The following is a 22,623-nucleotide window of genomic DNA, read 5'->3' as shown; positions in this document are numbered from 1 at the left end:
ACAGACTTTAAACCAGTTAGATACTGTCATCTTATTGGGATCTTTTCTATATTTTCAAGCCTTGGAAAAAATACAAGCTACGAAAGCCTCCTGTGAAAACATACTGCACTTATGGTGCACCGCTGCTGTTGCTGCGACTTCTTTCCAGATTTGATTTACTGTCGGAAATAAGAAATATTTATAATCTTCCAAAATCTCACTTTTAAGTAGTAAGATGTTGAAAGTGGAGTGGGGAATGACTTATGAGCACACAATGTATGGGGTATTAGGGATGTCAACTTCCAAAAAATACAAAAATAAAAACTCTCTCTGTGAGGCAGAGGCATCCACTATACATTTGTTAATCTAACCTCTTACTTATTTGTTAGTAATGTGTAATGTGACTGTGCCTGTGTACGAGCTGCTTATACAAAAATGTTCTTGTATGTGGAACAAAAAAAAAGATACATTTTTACACATAAGAAATAATGCTGGGTTATTTTTTCTGTGGGATTTCAATATTTTGTCATGTTTCTTTTATAAAATGCAGTCTCTCTTAAGCAACAGCATTTAACTTTCACTTTAACTTTCAGTACATTAATTGCTAATTGATTGATACTTCATTCACCTGTTCATTTTGTCCCTTTTTCTAATCTTGAGTGTTTACAGATAATTAATGTTTGAGTTCTGACTGTTGAAAGTGTTATGAGTTGCATAAACCCAGCCATACCTGGAGAATATGTCTCTAATCAGTCAGAAATCAGGTTACCTCCTCAAGCTTACTTCGTCCAGTTTCACTATCGTACATTTAATGATCTCTTCTTTAGCCCTTCTCTCTCTTCTTCACTGTGTGTGTGTGAAAGATTCCTCTCCACATCTAATTTCCTGTTGTTCCCCTCTCTGTTTACCTTGGCCGGCCCTGACCTCATGCTTGCATTAAATGTGAGACCCCATGTCGATCCGGAGGAAGGAAAAAAAAATGTTATGGCAACAGTTGCTACAGGCTGTTTTTGCAAGAGATGAGAAACAATTACATACTGATGCAGAAAGCAGTCTGCTGTGTGTGGATCTATGTAAACATAAGTTGTTGGCATTGGGACCGCTCTTATAAAAGCACACATGTCTGAGAAAGGTTACATCATAGCTTCTCTCCATTTGTGCTACAACCTCAATAAACAGTGACCTGTCGTGATTACATTTGCTGTATTTCTTAAGCTCCAAGTCCATTAGTGACCCTTCAGCTCTGTGGTGGAAATATTTCCGATGACTCCTCCATCTGTTCTCCCTGTGATTTTCTTTGTTATTGTTCAACCTCGCAGACTCACAGAGGTGCGCATTGTTGGAGTCACCGTGTAAATGTCATTGGAGAAATAATGATGTATGTACGTTTTTGTATTTAGCTGCATATTGTCTATTCATCATGATGCCACATAGATGAAAACATGCAGCATGATGCAGTATTAATGCTTGATTTATGCCCCGCTCTTGTCCCTTCATCTGTGTATGTTTTTCTTTTTCCATCTCTTCCATCTTAGCTTCAGGCTCAATAGTTTGCTGTATTTAGCTCACCAGAGAAGGCAGTGCAGATCTACAACTTGGTGTGTGTGTGTGTGTGTGTGTGTGTGTGTGTGTGTGTGTGTGTGTGTGTGTGTGTGTGTGTGTGTGTGTGTGTGTGTGTGTGTGTGTGTGGGGGGGGTGCATGGCCAGGGTCAAGGCAGGAATGGATGGGTGTTTCATCGAGCCGCTGCCATATCAGTATAACTACAAAGTCAATATTGATCTGTCTGGGCTATAAAAAGTAGAATGGACAGAATCCAGCACAGAAGGAGAATTGCCAGCTGTCTGGACATAAATAGTGAAGGAACTGATAAATAAATGAAGGAGAAATGACTGCACTTTGGCTGTGCTTATGTAAGACAAAATTCACAGAGATTATAGCAGGATGTCTGTAATCTAATTACTTGATTGGTTCAGATTGCTTCTGTGTTTTTTATGGACACAAAGGCTCGAGATTGACGCACAATAGAAATGCAGTAGATTTACGCACCATTCACTACCATCCAGTAGGTTATGTGATTAACGCTAAACTACTCAAACCAAGACTGTTGCAGTGGTGAAAGACACGAAGTACAAGTGTTAGATGATCTTGCGTTTATAAATCCATAATTACTTTGATGACTACAGAAAGACCTTTTTCACTGAAGCCTTTGGATTGTGTTCGTGGATCATGATCTCATTATGACTCGTCCCACCTTTTTAAATGAAGCAGCTTGCTGCACTGACTCCATGCTCCCAAAATATCCACATGAAAGATAAACCGGCCTCACTCTTTTACTCCTGGCATCCCTGTCCTTTGCCTCCCCTTGTCATTTTTTCTGAGTGATCCCCCCCCCCCCCCTTTTTTTTTTCTGTTCTTTTTTTTTTTAATTATTTTTCTCCCAACATGTTTTCAGAAACCTAATTTCATCCTTCACATTGTTTCTCCTCCTTTTCGGTGTTCTCCTTACTCCACCCATGGCTGAATCTCCTCCCCTTTCTCCTCCCATCTTAACCTCTACCCACTCGTCATTTTCCCTTCCTCCTCTCCCCTCCTCCACCTTTCCCCTCCCCTTTTGTTATTAACTGGTATAAAAGAGCATTGCATCCCTCTCTACCTCTCTCACACACGGTGTGTTTTCTGGAAAGAGGACAGAGAAACTAGGAATTACATTGTCTACCCTATCTGCTTGTGCAGAAATCATTGGAATTTCCATTAAACAGGTACTGCTTTTCAATCTATACATTAAGAACACTAAGAAGTAGGAGATGCATGGATGTTATATGGTAGCTGAGGAAACTTCATGTTGTGAGGGACTGCAAAGAAATACTCAATTGTAAATCTTTTACTTATTTCAGACGATTGACACATGTTTTATTTTTGGTTTTTGAGAGAATTGATGTTAAAGTATAATCAAACAAAAGCCTTTTGAAAATGTACATTTATAATTGTGTTTTCATTGCATGTAATTGTTGCATTCCTTCCTTTTGATCTATTTTTCATATATTCCGCCACTACATGCTCTTCTTCACCCTGGCAACTTTCTTATTTCTTTTTTTCTGTGTGTCATTTGCATACTCATCATTAAATATTTTATTTCTGCTTCTTTCGTGCCATGTTGCCAAATGATGACAAATATAACGCATGCTTTTTCTGTCATATTTTCCTCCAGCTCTTGGAACAACACTTTTAAAGAAGTCACAGCACTTCTGCCCAGAACCTATCATCAAGCCTGCCAACATCACATCATCAGTAGCACTTGTTCTGCAACATATTCTCTCAGCCTTCAACATCATCGTCTGTCATCAACACCAAACAGCATCATCACAGATACCATGAGCAGCCACTACAGCGTCACCCTCTTGACCCCTGCCCCCTGGGGATTCAGGCTGCAGGGAGGAAAGGACTTCAACATGCCCCTCACCATTTCCAGGGTAAGTCTGAAACACAAACAAAACACACTCTGGCCGTATGAACAGGTGATGATGGATCCTCTTATCACACACTTTAGTAATGCAGTGATAGGACATACCCAGCAACAGAAGAGTGCCATGCCAGCAACTTGGTGTGACGAGTGAAACCTGACTTCCGTCCTTTTTTCCTTATCCCATCAACCTCTTCATCATTCCACTGCCTTGTCTCATTTCTGCCTGCCCTTCATCGACCCCCTGCAGCCACACCCACTACCGTTTATCTGAATAATATGCCATCTGTCATGTATTGACCACACAGGAAGCCGTCCCTCACTTTCTTTGCATTCCACTTCACTTTGAGTGTCTGTGCTGAAAGTATGCCAATCACCGTTCTGGCACTCAGATGTCTTGCTTCAGTCCTTTTGCATAACAAGTAACTTGATGGTCCCTTGGTTTTCATGCCTTCGAGTATCTATTCCCAACTTTATCACAGCTTGTTCTCCGTTCACTGTGCACAAGTATGACCTGGATTACTATCCCAAAAGAAGATGATTTATTTAATTATTCTAAGGTCATCAAAGCTCCTGTTCTGCTCTTCTTGAATATGCGCTGCATAAGGTCAGACATAACCACAAGCACAGAGTCCAGGAAAGCCCCTGACACTGGCAGTGACCAGTCTTGGCAACAGGAATCTGAAGATGAATGGCTTGCCAAATTCTGTGCCAATCCCTTTTGGGGCTGTTTGAGGTTGCCATGTTTGTGTTATTAGTTTGGATGTGATACTTTTCCCACTTACTGTAGCCATGTGAATTTTTACCTCAGCTGTGTGATTGTGAGCTCAAGTCTGGGAGTTCAAACATGGAAACAAAACCTTGTTTGTAAAACTGAAAAATAAAGAAAATAATAATAGAAGAAAGAAAACAACTAGCCAAATAGCAGTAATATTTGCATTTATTCAGTAAAAAAGTATCCATGTTTTTAATAGTAATATTGCATTTGAAAGAAGTTGCAATGTTTATATTGGTTTGTTGTCTTCTCCGTCATAGGTGCCGGATGTATTCATTTGTTTGCACCAAACAATTTGGTCTAAAAGTTGCCATTTTTGGGGTTTGTCTTTCATTAAAAGCTGTCTACAATTAAATGAGACAGCATTTAGCACCAAAAGGGAAAAGTAAAACCTTGATCAGTCAAGCACCCCATTCTCTGGCAGGTATGTAATCAGTTTTACAAAATGTTGAATGCCTGGGTTACATCGTTTTTTTGTCAAGCAGACCTTGGCGGGCCTTTTTTAATTGGTAATGGCAATAGAAAAGCAACAGAGAACTCTGCGTTCTCGCACTTAATTAGGGCTTATTTTCCTCTTGCGATAATCATGTATTTCTGTTCTTTTGAGCCTTGTGAGAGTTTAAGATTTTCATTTTCCTTTTAGAAGACAAAAAGTGAAATATGAAAGTTTTTTTTTCCCCTGACTGTAAGTAGCAGAGCGTAATGGATGAATTGAAAGGCACTACAGGAACTGAGCGTGTACATTGTTTAACGTTGAGTCCCTAAAAGGAGACATTGAGATGTAGATTCATGCAAACGTTTTTAAGGTGGTACAGATATACAGTACAGTGCATGGAGCTGAATCTGCATCATTGTGTGCATTTGCAGTAGACACCAACCTTGGCACCACCTGTATGATATTGTGTAACTACGAGATAATTTTGTGGTATGAGTCAAAGTAATAGTTTTTTCAAATGCCATCACCCAAAATTTCACACCACAACAGTGGATTGTAATGGGACGATATACTTTTGTAAATAATTTGTTGTTTTGCGCCTCTCTTTCACTTGGCTTTTAGCTCTCAGATCTTATATAACATGACTCACACTTTGCAAACATTAAGTTTTCAGCTGAAACATTAAGAGTGAAACAAACCCTCATCTTCTCCAACCAATGAAATCCAGTTTATGACTATAAGGGCAGTGCCTATGGCCTCTGACCCCGTACACACTTTTACCAATATACACTTGCACAGACAATAGAAGCACTCTCAGCCCGCTCTATGCCAGTCTAACCATAGAGCTGGTTCTGAGAAGAGACCACAGAGTGGGGGTTATAATGCTGCGAGCTGCCAAACCACAGTCACCCCAACAGCTGCAATTGCTAAGCTTGAAACATATGTGAATATACCGTATTTCGTTTATGGCACGATATGTGCCCACAGTATTATCACGTTGTAGCTGCGTTGGATCATGGGATAGCCCTCCTATAGGCACCACTGTATGACCTGAGGGTAATCTTTCTGTAAATAGTCTTCTTTTATCTTTAAGTATGACTACTACTTATAATAATGATAGTAACGATGATTTAAAAAAAAACCATTGTCAGTGGACGAATCAGTGCTGCTTCTCGAAGTACCTGTGAAACATTTTAGCACATATTCCTCTTTTGGTGATTGTCCATTAATAGAGATGGAGAGGGAAAGAAAAAAACAGACAGGATTAAAGAACTGGGCAAGGGATGAGTAGCTGTTTATAGGTTTAAGAGAGTCGTGGTAAAGTAAGCCATAATGCTCTTCTTAAGTGCTCGTCTATTAGTGGTAGATTACATTGTACTTTCAAAAAAAACCAACAAAATAGGTTGGAATTGATGTTTTTTTTCATGTTCAAAGCCTAAACAAGGCACAGAAATTGTATCATGATATTTTACATTGCCTAAAATGTTGTGCAGTGCAGTGTTCATTGTGCCAGTCTGTAACAATTTACAGTACACATTAATATCTGAACATGTTTAAGTATTGAAACGTAGAAATATGACTGTTCTGGAGTCTTGAAAATGAAGTATAAAACATACTTGAGGGATTCTGTGTTTAGAGAAGAACTCTTCTCAATTAAAGTTGATGCCTTTCTCGTTGCTATTTCAGGTGCAGGATTCAGTTTTAAAACCATTTAAGCAAAAGAAGCCCATGGAAGTAAACACATTACCCCTAAAAGAAAAGATGCATCATCAACACCATGCAAGTCAGCTACCATGAACGCACAAAGATATCTACCTCTCTCTAGTCCATGCTCAGTATTGTCTGGGTGGCATTAAAAAGTAGCACAACAGATGCAAATACTGTTACTTAATAGTTCATTGATATGAAAAAATTGAGAATTGATGGAAAAATGTGTAAAGGGAGCCCAGTGAAGTGATACGACCACTAATGTACAATTAAACTTTTGTCATGGAAGAATGCAATCCTTTTAAGAGCATCATTTGTGGCTGCCCCCAGGTTCCCCAGAGATGCTTTTCAACAAGTCATGATAACAACTGACCCCATGATACTGTGTCTTTTTCAGACGGTTTCCTACTATATATAGGCAGGATTTATTCTTTGCTTCCTCTCTGCTTTTAGTTTCCCCTCATGTAGTAATTGCTCTTACGCTTGTATTAAATAACTGACAATGTTGTTAATCTGTGATTCTGAAAGATGAAGGTCGTTGCTCTTGTCTTGCTCAACCCTAAATATCTCTAAATCAAACCATCAAAGTCCATCAATCAAAGTCCCATGAGATTTCTGAGCATTTATATTTCTTAGTGAAATAGTTTCAGAGCCAGAATTAACAACTTATCATTTCCTCTCCCACTAATCAATCCTGCGTGTATATGTTAGTGCACCTTTGGAACTTTCTTTCTTTTAAGAATTTGACCTGTGAATTTGGGACAGCTTAATTTATTCTCCTGGTTGTTGTTTTTTCCATTTTCATCGTCCAGCTTCATTGTTTGTAGGTTTCAGTTGCTACTTGGTGGGGTTTAGAAATGAACATGTTAAACAGTAATGGAGAGTGTTACTGTGTTTGCCTATTATGCTTAAAATCACTCTCTCAAACAAAGATTCTATCAGATTACTTAGTAATATATCCAGACATAAATCATGTCTACTGAGGGAAAAAAAGTGTCAAGGTTTTGTATTACCACTTGGTCACATACCACCAGTTACTTATCCATACAGTTGGTAGACATATCCACATTTATCAATATGGGCTAAAATCTTCTGATAAGATTGTCCAGCAGTTGTGTCATCTAGGTCTAACATATATATACTTAATTGTTTTAGAAAATCTTCTCTGTGTTACATTACATCATTTTATACCCATTAAAATGTTCTTGCCCTCATCAGCAATGAACTGACTGAATCCTAAGTAAAAGCAATATATTCTCCCTCAGTACTTATATTAGATTAAATTGAAGGACTATGTTAGAGCAACTAAAACCAAACTTCAAATTCAAATGCATTCAAACATGCTGCTTTAACTAAAATCTTATTTAATCAAATTTCTAGAAGTCAAAGTAACACACCCAGAAAGAGTGTCTGGGACTGAAACTAGTCCTGCATGTACTGTATCGTTCTCATCACATGCTCCACAGTTCTCACCTATGGTTTTCACCCTGAAGAGACAGAAGACGGTCGTTCACTAAGGAAGAAAAGGTCAGCAACAACAGAGATTTATCATAAGTACCATATGTTTATATTAAAAACAACAAAACAAATGGAAGAGAAAAATAAGTAAAGAATACAGGATGCTTTAAATTTAGTGTAAAGTTGCCTGATTAACAAGTTGATATGGTCCCATTTTACTCCCAATCCATAGCTTTGATCTGTGATGTAACCGACCAGTCAGTAAGAAGGCCATTACTCACACCCTGAAAGACGTCATATCACCAACCTGTCATGGCAGAGTCTGACATACTTAACAATAAGTTAACAAATAGATTTCCCCCCGCAGTGTTTGAAGACTGGAAAAAGGACGGTAGTCAAATGAAATTGACTAAATGAGTTATAACCATAACTGAACTTAACTGTGTGTGTAAACTGCCAAATATCCCACAGAGATGTTTTCAAAGGAAAATTACAAATCAAAATACTTGAATATTCAAAGTGCATATAAGAAGTCTAAAAGAAAATGAAAAAATATTGTAAAAAAACAGTAAGTTTATAACATCGACACAATAAGCCATCTAGCTTAACATTAGCTGTGACAGGATAAACAACTGAAATTGTTCAAGCTAAGTCAGCTCATGTTTTCCCACCTTCTTGGACCGGCCCGGTCCTAACTGAATCCACATCTAGAGAAAACAAACACTAGGGGACTCCGCTAGCAGTCTAAACCACACAATGTCTGGACAACCACCTACAGAAAGAGAGAACAACTATGTCTGTAATATTATGTATTACAAACGCTGACAATTTCTTTTAAATTTAGATTTGGAATGAAAAAATGTTTAGCTTTAGCTCTCGCTGTGCTTTGACGGGTTGGACAGCAAGTTTTCATAAGCTGTAATTAAAGTGTATGTGTCAAACATAGCATACATCTCCAACCATCATGCTTCCACACTGAACTGAACTGAATACCTGAGCTGAGTGACATCAGCTTACCTAAAAAAAAATTTAAATGCCACTACTGTCAGATGGTAATGTTAAAATACTTAACATTGGTCATTTATGGAAAAGAAAATGAAAAAAAGAAAACTTTATAAGATATTACAGACATGATACCAACAACAGTGACTCATTTCATTTCAGTGGAACATGTTTTTAAAGAGAAGCTGTTTTATTGTAACGAACAGAATCATTTGAGGCCAAATAACTTTTACAGTCCTGGCATAAGCACACATCCAGGTCAGAACATACTGCAACGAATTCACAATGAAGAAACAAGAATCACCTATTGTTAAGTGTGCCTATAATGTATTTTCCACAGGAGCTATGTCTCCTCTGCCTTCCTCTCAGGATACTGGCTGCCTGGCTTGATCATGATTATTCATAACTATCGGTTAACTGCTAAGACAGAAAATGATAAAAAATAAAATGGCTCTTGGCAAAGAAGTTTATTTAAAGAAAAAAATAAGAAAGAGGGGGGAAAAGGCCAAAAAGGGAGCAGAAGATGTCCTCTTTTTTTCACTTTAAATATTTATGTGGTGAAGTTACACGAAGAAGGAAAAGGGTGGTTGTAGTCAGTGAAAAGAGATAATCACACTGTTGATATGATATATTTCTGTTAGTGAAATAAAACAACAGTATAGTATGTCTTATGATAGACTGTACTCCTACTCCCAGTCATAAAAGTCAAAGCCAAATGCTAATCACATTGAGAATTGTTGCCCAACCAGCTGTCTGCTCACATTTATCAAGATGAAGTCCTGAATGTTGCTGCCACAAGGAATTGTGGGAGACATAATCTTCATTTCCTTTCACGCAGGATGGTTGAATACATGCTAACGGAGAGATTTTGATCTTAGTGAGGATAAAAAGTTTAAATAAAGGTTTAATAAAGCAAATAAATATTTAGTTGAAGCATGTTTTCCCTTGGGAATCATCTGAAGGATAAAAGATTTCAGGCTTGGTAACAGAAACACGACAGATTTACTCATCCATTGCAATAAGCAACAATGCGCAATACTGATTTAATGCTATTAGATGCACGATTACTGAAACAATTGCTTTAAAAAAAATACACTTATTAAATTAATCCCTTTTGGGGTTTTTTTCCTTTCTTTTTATTGTTTTGCAAATGAGAAAAGAAATTTTTTTTATCTCATTGCCTTGGTGGGTTTTTGCTTGAATGAAGAGGCTGCTTGTGTGTTTGGTTGATATCCTGTATCCAAAGCTTAATGTTTAATGCGTACAGTTTTTTTTAAATGTGGTTTTGGCAACTGTAGTTGCGATGGTTTAACTGTGGAAGCTCAGTCCAACAGAGATTTTTCTTGTGAGAGTCTCCAGTGAGAGCATTCGAGTCAGGCAGTGTTTACAAGACACTGATGCGTAGACTGCTCCAGGGAAAGAAGCAGCTGCTTTCCAATATTTCCATAATATTGAAGGTATGTAAGTAAGTATGTATATACAAAGTCTGTGTCGCAGCAGTTCACATGCATGGGCACACATGCGAACACACGACTTCTATTAAGAGAAGGATGCACTTAAAATGTTACTGTTTATTGTTACGTTGATTTTGACTGGCAACTGAAACGGTCTTTCTTTAAAAAAAATACAAAATATGACTGGACGGAAAATTGTGAACATTTTTTTACTCCCTGTTTTATATTGTTTAATTGTATATTGCGTAGTCTGAGTTCATTCTCAGTGTAATTGTGTTTATACGTAACTGGTGGAGAATGGGAGAATGTTATGCACTTAGACTGTTGTCGAGTCATTTTCAAGAGGGTGAGGAAAAAAAAGGGGGGGGGGGCATTGTCATCCAGGGTAATACATTATGAACTCTCTTTAAACTGTTACTAATGGATTCATACATGTCATTGTTTTTTTTTGTGCTTCTCTTTCCTGCATCTTCTCAGTCTTCCTTCTTTTTGCTTTTCTCTGTTTAATCCTTTCAGAAATCTCACTGACCTCTGTATTTGCACAACTCCCTCCACCCCTAAATCTGTTTTGGCCTCCACCTCTAACATTTTCTTTAGTTTTATTTGTTTTTGTGTTTCTAAGAGATTAAAGCTCATATATACAAATCTCTGCAGAGATTTCATTTAATACTCTTTTATTTCTCAACAAATAAAGACTAAGGGATTGTTTTTTTTAGAGTTATCTATTGGTTAAAAATACTTTATTCATTGGTTCTTGAACAAGATTAGATTAATTAAATTTCAGTTCCCATGTGAGATTGAAAATTCTAATCTGAAATAACAGTTTTTGCTCTAAAATATCATCTCATGTCAAGTCCTCAAGCAGTAAGGTTGCACTCCACACTTCTTAGAACTTTCACATAGAAACAACTTTTAGATATTTCCTGTTTGTGTCTCCAGGACACAGCGCTTCAATCGGTTCGATGTAAACCATCTGCTTATCATCTCTGTCGTTCGTGGTCCAGAATGACGGCATTGTTCAAAGCGCCCACATCACTCACTGCATGTTCAAAGCAGACAATGGTGCCACACTTCAGCTTTCCTGTTAACTGATAACTGTTCCTGGGTGGTTGTTGTTCTTTTTTCATCCAGTGAAATTAGGCAGCATATGTGTACAAGTCTGGAAGCCAAATGGCAAGTGTCTCTGCTTTTGAAGACTTTAATACACTGCATGTGTGATGTTCATCTTTTTAAATAAGTGATGACAGGGGTTTTGACCTTTCCATGTGGCATGAATGATAAGGGAGCAGTATTTTAAAAGGTCCAGTACACAGCTGGATAAAAATAGAGAAGAAAACCCAGATGACATCTTTTAAGAGTTTCTATTTATTTATTATTCAGGAGTGCCGGAGAAGCAATTTACTGTCAAACAAATGGACACATGCATGTATGCCACCATCAAGAAGACATCTTTTTTCAAGGATTTGTCCATGCAACTCTCAACAAAACCATACTAGTTGTGATGTCAATGCAGAAAAGCAAAAGTAATTTTTGTAGATTGGACAATACAAATGCAGCTTCCCATTACAAAGCAAGGCTACAGAAGAGGGTCCTGTTGGGGGGGATTGTCTTTCATCCTGCGTGTCTGAACCTTTTTGGAATGGGTTTTTAGACTTGAAATGTGATCCACCAAACAGGTTTTTATTTTAAAATCAGACAATTTGTCATTTCAAGACACATGACACACTGTGGGGAATTTACCAAAACACCCGATAGACTTGCAGATCATGAGCAGCATCGGTCTCTTAAAGCAGGGGAGGAGAATCCTGGTCCTTGAGGTTCGCTGACCTGTATGTATGAGATGCTTCCCTGCTTCAGCACGCCCTGATACAAAGGATTGTGTCCTTAACTAACTTGTGCAGACCGTGATGACAAGCTGATGATGACCATTAATTAGAATCAGGTGTGTTGGACAAGGAGATATCTAAAACATGCAGGAGAACTGCATTCCCTACTCCTGTCTTAAAGTGTACATACAGTATGATGCTTTTCTTAACTTTCAACAGCTCAAATTATCTTAAAAGGTCATATACCTAGTTTTAAAGCCCTCTGGCTGTCATTTTAAAAGGTTCTGGAAAAACAAAGCCATAATTAAGTTTTAAAAGAGCAGGCTTACTATGAGCTTCCAGAGATTGTTCATCTGCAGGTTGTCTAAACCAGGTGCAGATCAACCCGGGCCATGCATCTATCCCCAGGGGGTCAGCTGTGCCTCTCCAGGATCCAGCTCACAGCAGCAGAAGGGGGAAGCCAAACAGGATGCTCACAGGGAAAATAGAGGGTTTACGCTGTATGATCTAATCGACCAAGAGAATGTTTGAGTCTTGGTCAAAATGAAACAACTCTACTGTGGTGCTTGCATGATATGGGCCCTTTAACTTTTTTAAAAGAAACCAGGCAATAAGCGTCACCTCTTTTACACCCTCCCCATAGTTAATTATTATGATGGCAACATCATTTTGTGGGAAAACTAGTGAAAGAAATACAAAAAATGTATTTGGTAAATGACATATTGCAACACTGAGTGATAACCTTTCCCTCAATTCTCACACCCCCAGGCTGGAATAAAAATGTAGACAAGGAATAAACACAATAAAACACAGATCAGGAGTGCGTGGCTTTGGGAAAACTTTGTGAAACTCCTGGAATGACCTAGTCAGATCTTTCAACCTGAATGAAGCAGAGACACTCTGGAGAGACCTGAAAATGTTAAGCTGAGCTTGACAGATTTTGACAAGAAAAAATGAGGGAACTCCCCAAAGGATGTGTGTTACAAACTTAACGGGTCATTTCCAAGAACACATGAGACTGTTTTGTATTTTTTTTTTCTCTTTTAATTATGGGTGGTTGTTTTTTTCCCACTTGGGAAACAGCAAAGGAACACAACACCAAACAGAAAAATGTTTTGTCATGGCGTACTGCTGAGTTAAATATGACGTTTATTGAATTTAAACCAAATCAAATATTTTATGAAAAAAGTAGTTGCGCATCCGGTTCACAGTTGATCGAGGCGCACATAATCCAGACCTACATGTGCACATTGTTATATTTTGATGGACAGAATTAGAAAAGTATGAGCCTCATAAGATGATTAACAGCATACCGCTCACGCTGAGCCTTTGTTATATTGGGTTAAACATATGATTAGTCGTTGTGATGATATGAAAACTAACAGACGACACTCACCGGCGCTACACATGAAGTGCTTGATTGTTTCATCTCTGTCTGACTTCATAGGTACAGTAATCAATTCAAATTGAATTGGAATTCAATCTAAACCAATAGTCCTTATTACATACATACTTCGACATGTTGTTATTTATGTCATATTTGTTATTACCGACATACTGACATATTTTACAACACCTGAAATATATACAACAAATGTCATTGACCTTTCAGAATTTTGACACTAATTTTGGGTTGAAGTTTGAGTTTTGTCGTAGATTTCTTTGTTGAAGTTTTGTGTTTGTGCTGGATGTATGTTAATATGTGCTCCAGTGAACATGTGTGCAGTGTTAAAGCTGCTGTTTCTCGTCATGGTCAAAGAAACTGAGCTATAAATCAAATTCCCTGGGAAAATTTAAGCGCTGGCTCTTTGCATAGAAAGATTATTTGGATTGATGTTTCTTATTTTCTCAATGATTTGTTGAACTGTCTTTGTTTTGAAAATAGAAACCACTTTGAGCTCTGAAACATTTTTTATTATAGTGATTGAAAACAAATGTTTGCATTTGGAAACGGATTTCTAACCAGCAGCGATAACTGCTTTAGGCACTTGGAGATAAGACATCCAGTACAAATTAAACCCTTGAAACACTAATGAAAAAGGTTTTTCTCCACCCTACCTGACTGACCAGTTTTTCACAGTTAGTTAAACTTTTTTATAAAGCTCCAAGTCACTTTAATTTGGAAAGAAAAGCTTGTGTTTTTGTGATTTATGAGGAAAGAGTGTTATTTGTGTGAGTAGGCAGAGGTAAAGATCTGACGGGGCGTAACATAACTGAATATATTATGGCTTGATCTGTAGTTTTGAAAATATATAGAGCCATGGAAAATAGGTTAAACAAATATGTAGATTAAAAGCCCATAGTTTAAACTTACTAGTCTTTTTTTCATTTTTGCTCCTTTTCTCCCTTCCTTTCTATAAATACAATTGTAATCAACGTATGTTGATCCGTCATTACTCTGAACCTCTGGTTCTGTGCTATGGAGAGTGGTGCTGAGTGATATTGCGTGTGTTGGGCTAATATGACTATAAAAGGTTGGGGCTGTAGAGCCTCAACACTAATCTGGGTGCAGAGCCTCTTTTATTGGCCCAGCCTGTGTCTGTCTGCAAGTGTGTGTGTGTGTGTGTGTGTGTGTGTGTGTGTGTGTGTGTGTGTGTGTGTGTGTGTGTGTGTGTGTGTGTGTGTGTGCATGTGCATGTGCATGTGTGCACGTCTGTGAATGATGGACTAAAATAGAGGCAAAGGAAACAGCCCAAAAGACGACTAAAACCCACCTTATACCCAGTGATCCTTGACTCTTGTTCTGCTTTTAAGAGGAACGGGCACTCTTGTGGAAACATCAAGTTCAACAGCTACATTTCAGGGGGATGTTGGAGTTCATAAGAGCTCTTCAGAACGGGCAGAACTGTCTCAAAAGTGGGTTGTGTGCCCATGTGTGTGTTTGTGTGTGAAGTTGTATAGGTTGTTCTTTCTCATGGTGTCAAAAGAAATAAATGACCTCACTTCCATTTGGGCTCACTTACCAAGAATGGTCACAACCAAAGGTGCAAAGTTAAACTGTTTGCGAAAGATTTAAACTATATTCACATTGTCCAATTTGACAAATGTGGCAAAAGTTAATTATTTGTTTATCTGATCACTTAAAGATGAGGTATAAGGTATCGTTCAGTAGGATGGGAACTGAACTTTGTAACAACACTTTCACGTTCAGGTAGAAGGAATGTTTCAATGAATGAAGCGTTCCATCTCATGCACATCTGCCCTCTGCACCGATAAGATGGGCTCTGGCTCATTCCACGCATTTCTGACGGTAGCGTGTCAGTGTTTAAGAGAGTAATGATTGATCAAGAAATTACACTGAAACAACCAAAAGTCCAATGTGTCTTTCTTCACTAGGTATAAATCTACTCAATTAACACGTTATAGTATGAGTTTAGTGGCGGGAAAACAGGGTTATATCTAGCATTTTGCTGAAAAATGGACCACACATAATTAGGTACATTATTCCAGTTTGGTTTAATTTTCCTGTAGAGTCACGTCCATTTACATACCTATCAAATGTCTGGTTGCCCCACAATTGTTCTCCACCTTTGTTTGTAAAATCTTTTCCTAAATTGTGGTATTTTGCTGCTTTTCATCTTGTATAAGCACATATTGACGTTGTAGTGCAAGCTGTTATTTAAACTATGTTGAACAACAGAGTTGGTGCAATTTTCTCGCCCTTTTCTTTCTTACATCTTCAATCTGTTTCAAATTAACCAATTTCCTCCAGAGTGGAAGTGCTGCAATTAAACTTGGTTTGGATATTTAAAGTGTACCTCCAAAAGCATAGTGGACAACTAAAGACAAGAGTATAACGTATATTTATATTTTATGAGGTGTGTAAATTGAACAGCCATCAAATACTGATCCCCATAAAGATGGTAGGTGTCGCACCATCCGGCTTCCCATTATCTTCTTGTCACTTTTAACAACATTTTTGTTGCAAGATTAATGGAATACTTGTTTTATTTTGTACTGGGACTAAGCTCTATTTACTTCGTCTCCTTGGTGAAATAGGAGTTCAGAGAAAAACATAAGCCACAGTTTATGCTTAAATAAGCAAGACCCAACAAGACACAGATTTCATAGGGATATGTTTCTGCTGCTGTTACGACTTTGCTGTGGAAAACTGACACACAACATCTACAGCTCTTTATCCACCTAAAGTTACCCTCTTTGTTTCCGTTTTCAAATGCAGCATTGGATACTTATATTTGCTCAGATGTTTGTTTCACGTCACATCCAAGCTTTTCAAAACATTTTCAGGATAAAACATGAAAAAACAACAACTTGCAAGGCACGGTTTAACAGCAAGACCAAACAAAGATAAGTGAAACACGGAAGGCTTAGGCCAGTAGATAAACATCAGTGAATATTCAGGAGACCACTCATCATGTGGTAAAAAGCTGGATCTATCATTAGCTTTCCTCAAATAATTCTGGAGGAGAGCAGATGCATAAATCCTGCGATAAATACAGAGTGGATGTATACTAGCAACATTACCTTGAGCCACCCTGCTGCTCCAATAATCCTGGTTGTAATGTTGCTGGTGATGTAGAGGATTAAAGCTCTCTGTGGTTTTTGTGTTTCCGTAGCTGACGGACGGTGGGAAGGCAGCTAAAGCTGGCATAGCTGTCGGAGACTTGGTTCTTTCCATTGACGGTATCTCTACAGATGGAATGAACCACCTGGAGGCCCAGAACAAAATCAAGAACTGCAGTGGCAACCTCAGCCTCACGTTGCAGAAGTAAGCAATGACCTCACACTCAATGTGTCTCTTGTTGATAAACTGAAACCAAGCCACATCATCAGCAATGATTTAATGTGTGGGAATGAATGGATTGTCATTGCATCCATGACAACACTGGATCCTTGCATTCTCCTTCAAAGCAAACATCCCATCTCTGCATTCATTCATTCAATTGTATTTATATAGCATTTATTACAATACAAGACGTCTCTTGGCGTTTTCCAGAGACCCAGAACATGAACCCCGAACAGTTATTACATAAACAATGGCCCGTAAAAACTCTCCTAGTGGGAGAAAAACATTTCCTAAGGAAAAACTCCCCTGTAGGAAGGAAGAAACCTTGAGCAGGACCTGGCTCATACTGTAAGTGGAGACCCTCCTGCCAAAGAGCAGCTGGGCAGAGCAGGGAATCATCCGTTAACTGCAGGACTAAGAGTTTTATGTACAGATGACTGATACATGGTTAGTTGGTGCACTACAGACACATCTGTACAGACAGATGGAGGTAAACACTGGGATGGTCAGCTGGTGGGACTGCAAGTCAGCGTGTTACGAAGTAACAACTAAAATCTCTGTGACAACATCAAACATATGGGCCACCATCTTTTCCTCATGAATCTTTGTATAACCTCATGAAACCAATCCTTCCTTATCCTTTTTTATGAAACCAAACTTTGTGGCTAATTTATCTTCAGCATCTGAGTGTGGGTGAGTGGGAGGGGGGGGGGGGGAGCGTCTCATGTGGTTTGAATTGCTTTGCTCTCTGGCAGCAGGTGGAGACGTGTGTGTTTTTCTTCTAACCATGTGAGATGTTCAAGGCTCTAACATTTGTTCTTTTTTGTACACTGTATCATGACAGAAGTAGCTTCATCAATCCATGAAAAGGTGACATTTAATACGTTTAATCAACACGGACTAATATCAACAACTGCAGTCTTCTTTTTTTTAATGTCCCTTCATCTTTTTTCTGTGTCTGGATTTCAAATTATGTCCTCCATTGTTGGCTCCCCTCCCCTCATTTGTGCATAACTAAGAACATGCACTAAATTCTGTCCAAATGATGACAGACTGAAGATGTTTACTTTCAGTCAAGTAGCAGAGAACATACACTTATATGTTGCTTGGCTTTCTCTGTGTGTGTGTGTGTGTGTGTGTGTGTGTGTGTGTGTGTGTGTGTGTGTGTGTGTGTGTGTGTGTGTGTGTGTGTGTGTGTGTGTGTGTGTGTGTGTGTGTGTGTGTGTGTGTGTGTGTGTGTGTGTGTGTGTGTGTCCGTGTCCGTGTGTGTGTGTGTGCCCATGACTGCAGCTAAAGGGAGCCATGATCAAATTCTGATTTTATGATGAGGAAAACAGGTGTCTGACTCCCGCCTGTCAAAATGGAGGCTCTTATTCAGAAAGTTTTTACAGTCAGTGGAAGGAAGGTTGGCAAATTTTGCTGAAAGCCAAGTTAAAGACATGCAGCTCCCCCCATCCTAATTGAAATAAACTGAAACTATGGTTATTATTATTATACGTTGTAGTAGTAGTTTTAAAAAGGCCTCCAAGTAAAATGTAATTTACTCCGACTTTGACCTGTTGCACTGGACTTTGTAGGGAATAAATGTAGAGAATGTAAAGATAAATCTCACCATGGTTCATCTGGTGAAGTACGGCTTTCATTCAGCATGCCTTTTCTGCATGTCACAACCATAGTTTCCTCTTCACTTTTCCACTTTGCTCGGCCACAAAGTTGGCCAAAAAGGGAAAACCTGAAGGAGATGAGCAAGAGTCACATGCTGGACTGGATCACTGACCCTCGTGCACCTCTTGTGCTGTTCCCTCTACACTGCAAACTATGTTTTTGTCGCTGAAAGGATTTGCGTTCCTTGAGTTTCCATGAAAAGTTAGTTAGCTTGTGTTTTGTCACATTCTCGGCTTCTTTCTTGATTGAACTACTAAGTTAAACAAATTCAGAGGCTTTAATAACGTCCACTCATGTGTTCATAATATTCTAGCCAGTGGCTTTTATTAGTCGCGGTTGACAGATTTGCTGGGAATTTGCTTATCTCAAGTGTAAATGAAGTAAAGCATGATTTTATAGCTCAGCCTAGTGTGTGCACAAAAACAGTCTAAAGATTGGTGTGCTCCCTATAAAACTCAAACTCTGTACAAGACGGATCCTCACAAAACAGTTGACCTGCTATTCCAAATAATCAAGAAATAGCCCACCAAACCTTCCTGTAGAGCCAAAAAACACAGTCAGATTTGTACATGTTTAATAGTTTGTTTTTGTTTGTAATTTTAGCCGCAGTGATGAAAACAGCTTAACTTTGATGTTTTTTTTTTGTTTCAAACACTGAAATAGCCTCAATTAACTGTATAATTGTTTACAAAGTTAATGCCCTTTTTTTGTAGAGAGCAAGAACCCGTTTGTTATAATAGCCGTTGGAAACACATAGACGAGGCCGTTTCATTTGTATGGTTATGATACTGCCAAGGCTGCGTGACTAGGAAACCTCTTTGGTGACAAAATGCTTCAGCTTCCTCTGTTCCAAAGGATGGAAAGACTGACGGCCCTCCCCAAATTCCAAGATTCCATTCACAACGAGGAATAAAACCACAGCGTCAAGGTTATCGCTTTGTTTGTCGCTTGGCATTCCCTGGCACTTTGATGGACGTTCTGTATATTTGTGAAGTGTCACATCAAGGTCAACATCTGGGCTTTGTTACGTAGTGGAATGAACAAATCTAATCCCTTATCTTTTAGTTTTTATATGAACTGCTCTGCTCCATTTTTTCTTTTTCCCTGCACACTTTAATGGGGTTTGTTACTGGTTCACATAGCAAAAGGAATGATAACAGCGAGGAGATAGAGGAAAGTTAACAATGAATGTGGTGGATCTTGTGTGTATATTTTAAAAGGAGACAGGTTGTTTCTCCTTTTCCAAATAAAGACTTGATGCAGAGAAGAGATGGGCAGCAGATGTGTAAAGGACACGATAGGAAAATCCGTAAAGCCAAGCTGTTTCTACAAGAGAACTTTTAACTGACATGGAGACAATTTGTCCCGGCTACATTTATGAATGGCAAATATCAGGAAGGCAGTATTGTTCTGACACTTACCTACTTCTACATCTCATAAAAAACTGGAACACAACTGGGATTTATTAACCGTGAATGCAAGATTATAAATAATGTGGTCGCCATGGAAACCAGGGCTGTTCCCATCAGCACTGCCAAGATAGTTCATTTAAGTAACCATAGCAAGAACAGCGTTATTTTACCTGAAAGAAGACAACAAAAGAAAGAAAATTTGAAGTCTCTTTTTACAAACGCTCATCTCTGATTTTTAATTAGAAGTGCTGGCAGCGAATTATTGGATTTCCTCGTAAAAACTGTACTTGTTCGCATAATACTGATTTTACATTTTATAAGCACTCGTCCAATACACCAAAGGGCATTTTATCAGTTTCTTTGAACCATGAACAATTCCTTTGTTAACAAGGACGTTGAAAGGAGCATCATCTGTTTCATGAAAGGCAGACCAAGTAGGATGTTTCTTTAAAACAAGATATTGAATGTATATAAAAGTAATCCTCCTAAATGCCACTAAGCATTTGAGGTGGTGCTTTTATCTGCTGACTCTAGTTTACACGCTGGCTGCTGTTTTTTTGTTTTTGATTATTATTATTTTGCTGTTTCAGGATTATTTTCTCCCTACAACCTTTAAGTAATAGGCCCACTTAAAAAAAATTAGGTCTTTGGATGAATATATGAACTTTCCTGCCAGTTTGTGTGGAAGTCTGCAGAGATGCCAATATGTCTATTTTTTGCTTTAGATCATAACTGCTGTGAAACAACAAGTAGACGAGGAATTTACAACATTTTCACTGATTTAGGGCTTTGTGCTGGACTGGCTGCAGCTTGTCTTTCTGAAGCCAGTGGTACTCCACCTCACTTTCATTTGCTGAGAAGGGGAAAAAAAAGAGCTGAGTTGGGAGTGCTGTGACTGCAAACAGTGAGTTCAATGATCAGATTAATTCTCACATGGTCATTTGCCCAAACTGAACACTCTTCTGGCCACCATTCAAAACCACAACTCAAGAAAAGAAGAAGAGATTGTGGCCATGTTTTTTTTACGTTTGGTCCTGTTCTCAACTGATGTGACTTGTGTTGGGTGCTCAGCTATGACATTCCTTCGTTTCTTTTTCACTAAGGTCTGCTTTTCAGGACAGATGTAGACACAAACTGCAACACAATTGATCATTGGAGTTATAAAACCACCACATAGCAATGGCAATACATAATAAATAATACATTTTGCGTAAGGCCCTTCACTAACCTGGTGTTATGTTTGGCTACAGCCACAAACACCTGCCTATGATATGTGTAAATCCAGCTGCACGGCTGCAAGTGTGTGGGCTATATGAATGTTTGACCAAGTGGACAGGAAAGATTTTGTAGAGCTTAAAATATCATCATCATCATCACCCGTGTCACACACACTCAGTCAGCTAATGGTTACTGCTCTCACAGGTATGTTAACTCTTTATCCTTGGCGCAAAGTGATGAAAATAACTTCCCCAAGAAGTAAACGAACTGATGACATGGTTTCAGTTTGTTTGTTTTTTTTGTAAATCCTCCAGTCTTTGTTATGAGGAGTTCTTCTGTCTAGGAATGCACTCTGTATTGTCTTAGTAACTTTTGGTTACATGAGCTTCGGAAACATTAAACAAAGAAAAGTATCCTCTTTCACACAGCTGTCAACCGGCTCAGCGTTGCATCATTGTGTGTTTACACTCAGCAAGATGAATCAGTGCAGTAACAACAGTTTCGTTGGATCGGGGTTGTGTTTCGGTTCTGGCACTACAGATGGTGCAGGAGCAGAGACACGTCAGTGCCACATGAACTCTGACTTGGTTCTGCTTTTGTATTCCCTCACAGGACATCCATGTGTGACAAAGGTGCAGCAGTCTTCTTGTACGGTGTCTGTTATTCCAAGCCTGGCCAGCCACATCCATGCACTTCACAAAAACCTTCTCTAATGAAATGGGACTAGCTCCCCTCCTTTCCCAGAGCCTCCTTTCTACGCACATTTCTGCCAGTAAAGAAAGTTTTATGTCACGATTCAAAACACTCCTCTGCAACAAAAGACTCCACTTTGGATGTGTCTTAAAGGAGATTTATTCTTTGTATCGAAGAGGGAAAAGACTTATCACGGCTGGCCTTGTCACTTTATTCCAGGTTTCTTTACAAAGAAGTGATGAAGAAAAATGACAAAGAAAAATGGTTGTTACAACATGCCAGAGACGAGAGTATAATACATACGTGATGATGAGAGTGGATTCTTAAAGGCCCACCAATTTTTGATCATCTGGGTTGACACATCTGCAGTTCACCCATCGTAATGGCACCGGGCGAAAAGGTTAAAACATCACTGGCCCATGTTTAGATCCATACATCTCCATAAAGTTTTACTGTGATAGCTTGTGAACAGCTGTGGAAAAAATGCAGTCAAGTTTCTGGGAATTTCTTCCTTTGGGGGAGGAATCATTTTTCCATTCTTATCTTCAGTGTCAAACTGAATTTCTTTTGATGCGACCAATAAAACCACCCAATGTCTTGTTTGCTAAACTGACTATTTTACAAGAGCTGGGTAGCAGACACATGTGGAGCACATGTGTCCATAGCATACAGTCATCTGCACATATGAACCCCGTTTGGACACATGCACAAATAGAGTTTTGACACATTTCAGAGAAAGTCAGGGCGTCAAAAACTATTATTTGGATTAATGATTATTGTACAGGACAGC

At 38.7% G+C, this 22,623-nt stretch overlaps 1 protein-coding gene across 5 annotated transcripts in view; it reads left to right on the top strand.

Annotated features, from left to right (window-relative positions):
• Positions 1–2,598: 2,598 nt before the first annotated feature.
• Positions 2,599–22,623, top strand: part of pdlim5a (PDZ and LIM domain 5a) — a 67,881-nt gene continuing 47,856 nt past the window's right edge. For all 5 annotated transcript variants that reach the window (XM_061729258.1, XM_061729257.1, XM_061729256.1 and 2 more), the window contains exons 1-3: positions 2,599–2,739; positions 3,189–3,450; positions 16,676–16,827. In XM_061729258.1, coding sequence (XP_061585242.1) covers positions 3,352–3,450; positions 16,676–16,827 — 251 coding nt within the window. In that variant the 5' untranslated portion in view covers positions 2,599–2,739; positions 3,189–3,351. The remainder of the gene's footprint in view (positions 2,740–3,188; positions 3,451–16,675; positions 16,828–22,623) is intronic.

The sequence above is a fragment of the Cololabis saira genome, chromosome 9 (assembly GCF_033807715.1).
Source record: "Cololabis saira isolate AMF1-May2022 chromosome 9, fColSai1.1, whole genome shotgun sequence".
NCBI classification, from domain to species: domain Eukaryota; kingdom Metazoa; phylum Chordata; class Actinopteri; order Beloniformes; family Belonidae; genus Cololabis; species Cololabis saira.
The sequence above is the reverse complement of the archived record's forward strand: the minus strand, read 5'-3'. Positions and strand labels throughout refer to the sequence as shown.